Raw genomic sequence first — 5311 nt, 5'->3', positions numbered from 1 at the left:
CCATAGAGTTCTAATTAACTCATTTGCAAAAATATCCTCGTCCGCTAATCGCTCGGTGGGGTAAGAAGACCAATAGAGAGAGAAAAAGATTTTTGACCTTTTGTGAATCTACCGCAACTTTTTTATTTTAAAAAATGATTATAATTAAGAATTTCTGTGGGCTTCTCTAAGTGTTTGGCGCTCCCCCGTCTATAAATTGCCTCACCCTCCTCCTCTGTTTCCATTCATTCATTCCTTCTTCTCCTACCCCCTTTCATTTTTTGCGTTTACTCCGTTTCTGTACGTTCTCTTTCTCTTTATCTCTTTTCCTTTTCCTTTTCCTTTCTCTGTTCTTGCTTTTTCTCTACTGTTATTCTGCCTCTTATCTGTTCTGTTATTCTGCTCTTGCTTGAGCTAGCTTCCTCAATGGAAGATCTGCCTTATCTGCACGTTCATTATACAGTGGTCACCACGGGGATCAGAGCCAGAGACTCTGATCTTAGGATTAGCTCAGTTGACGAGAGAGATGTTACTCTGCCTCGTCAATCTGACTTAGATTCTCTTGAATAGCACCATGCTGGGAAAATTTTGAATGTATTATTACAGAGGGAGGGAATGCGTGCTTAACTTCGATCCCGATTTACTCAGGAAAGTTAAAAAGAAAAATAAAAACTGACCCTGGCTCTGTATAATTTTTGATGGGGGCGGTCTGTCACTCTGCCTCTGTTCTGGCATGCCGTGTTTGTTGAAATTTTGTTCATTTCACATTGGATTTGTGTTTTGTGAATCAATTTATGTTTCTTGGGATGCCCTTCTGTTGGTTGATTAATTTTTTTTTTGTCTCTAGTCTCAGCCTTTTCCTGAGAAAGGAAAATTGCTCCGTGTTGTCATTTCTCACTTATCAACTCTAAACTCTGATCTTCGTCATCAGCCTGGCCAGGATAAAGAATTGCTTTGTTGGTTTCTCGTATTAATCAAAGATTTCTGCAGAATTTGTTTTTAACCGGAGTCCAGATGCTTTACATCTGGCATCCACTATGCTTCCCCTCGGAATTATAAGCAATGAAGTTCAATTCATTTTTCTTTAAATGAAGCTCTTAATGCGTCTCTAAGAAACTGCATCTTGCAATTATTCTTCTGCACTGTATAAGGCAGAAGTCTCAGTTCATAAAAATTATAAAGAAATCTGCAATTAATTTATACACAGGTGGTTGGTGAGTGTGGGATTAGGTCTTGAAATCTGATCAAGTTAGATTTGTTTTTCTTCTCTGTTCCACACATTGTTTTTTGTTTGACTTTCTGCAGTACCTCACTGTGCTTACTCTGGATCTGGTTTTTTAATTTGCAGAAATGGCTTCCGATCGGTTGACTCGAGTTCACAGTCTCCGCGAGAGGCTTGATGAGACTCTCACAGCGCACAGGAACGAAATCTTGGCCCTCCTCTCAAGGTATTCATGAGCAAAATCTCGTCTTTTCTTTCTGTTGATGATTTGTGATCAGATCATATCTTAACTCGGTGGGGAAAACTGTTGGGGTACTGAAGGATTGAATCCAAGGGCAAGGGGATTCTGCAGCACCACCAGGTCATTGCAGAGTTCGAGGAGATCCCTGAAGAAAACAGACAGAAGCTAATTGACGGGGCTTTCGGAGAAGTCCTCAGATCTACCCAGGTAGTTTTTTTAAGAAGTTTCAGATCCCCCCCCCCTTTCATTTTCTCTATTTTAGATAATTTTTGTCTTATTATTATTATTGTTACATCCTTGATGCAGGAAGCCATAGTTCTGCCACCGTGGGTTGCCCTGGCTGTCCGCCCCAGACCTGGTGTTTGGGAGTACCTGCGCGTGAATGTGCACGCTCTTGTTGTCGAAGAGCTTCGTGTTGCAGAGTACCTGCGCTTCAAGGAGGAGCTCGTTGATGGAAGGTAAGGATCTAAATCTTTAGATCATTCGCATGATAGTTTAGTTTAAATGGTGTTGGAACGTTCGTGGATCATATGTCAAACACGAGATGTTTCTGTTCTGTTGCTCTTAATCCAGCTCGAACGGCAACTTCGTGCTCGAGTTGGACTTCGAGCCGTTCAGCGCATCATTCCCCCGACCGACTCTGAACAAATCGATCGGAAATGGTGTCGAGTTCCTCAATCGTCACCTTTCAGCGAAGCTGTTCCATGACAAGGAAAGCATGCACCCACTGCTTGAATTTCTCAGGCTTCACAGCTTCAAGGGAAAGGTATTTTCATTTCGTTTCGCTACATCATCATGTGTTTCATGTCTGTGATTATTTCTTGCCACTGACTAAATCCTTCTTGTTTCCGTTTGCAGACTATGATGTTGAACGACAGGATCCAGAACCTGAACTCCCTCCAACATGTTCTCAGGAAGGCCGAGGATTATCTCACCACACTCGCTCCTGAGACTCCCTACTCCGAGTTCGAACACAGATTCCAGGAGATCGGTTTGGAAAGAGGGTGGGGAGACACCGCCGAGCGTGTCCTAGAGATGATCCAGCTTCTGTTGGATCTTCTCGAGGCACCTGATCCCTGCACTCTCGAGACATTCCTCGGAAGAATCCCCATGGTGTTCAACGTTGTCATCCTCTCTCCCCACGGTTACTTTGCTCAGGATAATGTCTTGGGATACCCCGATACCGGTGGTCAGGTTAGTTTCGTTCAATGATTTGCCTGCTTGCGGTGATATTTTCCTAGTCAGTTTTGAGTGACCAAGTATTTTGATTTTACAGGTTGTTTACATCTTGGATCAAGTTCGTGCCTTGGAGAACGAGATGCTCCAACGCATTAAGCATCAAGGCTTGGATATCATCCCTCGCATTTTCATTGTATGTTGTTCATTGTACAGTTGTATAGAGTTAAATGAGATGATGGTGGTGGTGATTGCTTAGCTGATGTTTTTTTATACTGTTCTGGTCAGATTACTCGTCTTCTGCCAGATGCAGTAGGAACTACCTGTGGCCAACGTTTGGAGAAGGTCTTCGGTACTGAGCACTGCCATATTCTTCGTGTTCCCTTCAGGGACGAGAAGGGCATGGTTCGCAAGTGGATCTCCAGATTCGAGGTCTGGCCATACCTGGAAACCTACACCGAGGATGTTGCTCAAGAGCTTACCAAGGAGTTGCAAGGCAAGCCAGATCTGATCATTGGAAACTACAGTGACGGAAACATTGTTGCCTCTTTGTTGGCACATAAATTGGGTGTTACTCAGGTTCGTTTACTTGATATTCTGCATCTGGCTCCAACTTTAAACCTTTCTTTTGATTGCACTTCCTAACTCTTGTATACGCGTAATGCAGTGTACAATTGCTCACGCACTTGAGAAGACCAAGTACCCAGATTCTGACATTTACTGGAAGAAATTCGAAGACAAATATCACTTCTCCTGCCAATTTACCGCTGATCTTTTCGCAATGAACCACACCGACTTCATCATCACCAGTACCTTCCAGGAGATTGCTGGAAGGTGATCATCACTCACTCACCCCCTCAATCTCATGTCATGTTTTTTTTTTTTTTTTGGGTAATCTGCTTACTGAAATTCTTGAATCTTCTCCCTGGTAATTTCACAGCAAGGATACTGTCGGACAGTACGAGAGCCACACTGCTTTCACCCTTCCCGGACTCTACAGGGTAGTTCACGGTATCGATGTGTTCGATCCCAAGTTCAACATTGTTTCCCCCGGTGCCGACATGAGCATCTACTTCCCGTACACTGAAACTAAGCGCAGGTTAACCTCCTTCCACCCCGAGATCGAAGAACTTCTCTACAGCTCCGTCGAAAATGAAGAGCACATGTCAGTATCTATATTTTCTATCATATAACTTAAAAAACATAACTGCATCGTATTAGTACCTTACTGACTGAATTCATGTTTAACAGTTGTGTGTTGAAAGACCGGAACAAGCCAATCATCTTCACCATGGCTAGATTGGACCGTGTGAAGAACATCACAGGACTAGTCGAGTGGTACGGGAAGAACGCCCGCCTGCGAGAGCTGGTGAACCTCGTGGTTGTGGCCGGTGACAGGAGAAAGGAGTCGAAGGATTTAGAAGAGAAGGCTGAGATGAAGAAGATGTACGGTCTGATCGAGACTTACAAATTGAACGGGCAATTCAGGTGGATCTCATCTCAGATGAACAGGGTGAGGAACGGAGAGCTATATCGTGTGATCTGTGACACCAAGGGAGCTTTCGTGCAGCCTGCTCTGTACGAGGCTTTTGGTCTGACCGTCGTGGAGGCCATGACCTGTGGTTTGCCAACTTTCGCCACCTGCAACGGTGGTCCGGCTGAGATCATCGTCCACGGCAAATCTGGATTCAACATTGATCCATACCACGGTGACCGCGCCGCCGAGATCCTGGTTGACTTCTTTGAGAAGTGCAGGGTTGATCCATCTCACTGGGACACCATCTCCCAGGGCGGTCTGAAGCGTATTCACGAGAAGTAAGGAGCTTAGATTTGATTAGTCATATGTGTAATGTATATTGATTTTGATCGCGTAACCAAGACTAATTCTCTAAATCGGCTTCCTCAGGTACACATGGCAGATTTACTCTCAGAGGCTTCTCACTCTCACCGGCGTGTATGGCTTCTGGAAGCACGTGTCCAACCTCGACCGCCGTGAGAGCCGCCGCTACCTCGAGATGTTTTACGCCCTCAAGTACCGCAAATTGGTACGGAAATCTTCCCATTCTCTGAATTTCTTTGTTCTCTTTTGGTTTAAAAAGAAATCTAAATTATTGTTTTCGTTGGTGATTTTTGCAGGCTGAGTCCGTGCCCCTTGCCGTTGAGTAACAAGAGAAGACTATAGTTAAAATGTTAAGAGATGAAGAGTCGGCTTTCGCACATTTGAAGTTCCCCCCCAAGTTTTTACAACTAATAATATCATTGTTTGATATTGTTCTTAGGATTTGAGTTGAATATGAAAAAAAAAAAGTTTTGTTTGCCTTTCTACTTTTTTTTCGTGGTCCAATTATTGTATGCGATTGCAAATCTATCAATTCAATTTTAAGCCGTGCCTTCTTCATTGCCGTCACAGTTTAAAAGAGTCCCCCTTTTCCAATCTTTTGACGCGTCAAAACATCCAAATTCCAAAGGCTGGTTATTTGACAAAAAAAAAAGAAAAGAAGAGAAAGAAAAAGGTCGTAGGGTGAGAGCCTGATTTCAATTTATATTTGATAAAAATATAATTAAAAGATTTAATTATTTTTTGAATTTAATAAAGATGCATTTTACATATAATTTGAATGTGTTTTTATGAATTTGAGAGTAACAATGTCATCTCGTGTTTGGACCTAGTGAAAAATGGCGAGCGCATGTAA

General features: G+C 43.1%; 1 protein-coding gene across 2 annotated transcripts; it reads left to right on the top strand.

Moving 5' to 3' along the window:
- Positions 1-222: 222 nt before the first annotated feature.
- Positions 223-5016, top strand: LOC129308377 (sucrose synthase). Of its 2 annotated transcripts, XM_054949458.1 has the most exons (13): positions 223-279; positions 1328-1427; positions 1523-1649; positions 1749-1900; positions 2016-2208; positions 2301-2636; positions 2719-2814; positions 2907-3197; positions 3286-3452; positions 3559-3783; positions 3870-4433; positions 4525-4663; positions 4755-5016. In XM_054949458.1, the coding sequence occupies exons 2-13, from the start codon at positions 1330-1332 to the stop codon at positions 4782-4784; spliced, it is 2418 nt and encodes an 805-aa protein (XP_054805433.1). In that variant the 5' UTR covers positions 223-279; positions 1328-1329; the 3' UTR covers positions 4785-5016. The 2 variants fall into 2 exon arrangements, with proteins under 2 accessions (XP_054805433.1, XP_054805434.1); XM_054949459.1 differs by lacking the exon at positions 223-279 and having other exon boundaries at positions 1327-1427.
- The last annotated feature ends 295 nt before the right edge of the window (positions 5017-5311 follow it).

This window comes from Prosopis cineraria, unplaced genomic scaffold (assembly GCF_029017545.1).
Source record: "Prosopis cineraria cultivar Desert tree isolate PC_DT_omini unplaced genomic scaffold, ASM2901754v1 PC4, whole genome shotgun sequence".
Classification (NCBI taxonomy): domain Eukaryota; kingdom Viridiplantae; phylum Streptophyta; class Magnoliopsida; order Fabales; family Fabaceae; genus Prosopis; species Prosopis cineraria.
This window is presented reverse-complemented; position numbering and strand designations above follow the sequence as displayed.

Excerpts from the sequence above, each read along its gene's own strand:
- LOC129308377 (XM_054949458.1), top strand. The coding sequence starts at position 1,330 with ATGGCTTCCGATCGGTTGACTCGAGTTCACAGTCTCCGCGAGAGGCTT. Across the intron at positions 2,815-2,906 it reads TCATCCCTCGCATTTTCATT|ATTACTCGTCTTCTGCCAGA; the intron begins GTATGTTGTTCA and ends TGTTCTGGTCAG. Across the intron at positions 3,453-3,558 it reads TTCCAGGAGATTGCTGGAAG|CAAGGATACTGTCGGACAGT; the intron begins GTGATCATCACT and ends GTAATTTCACAG.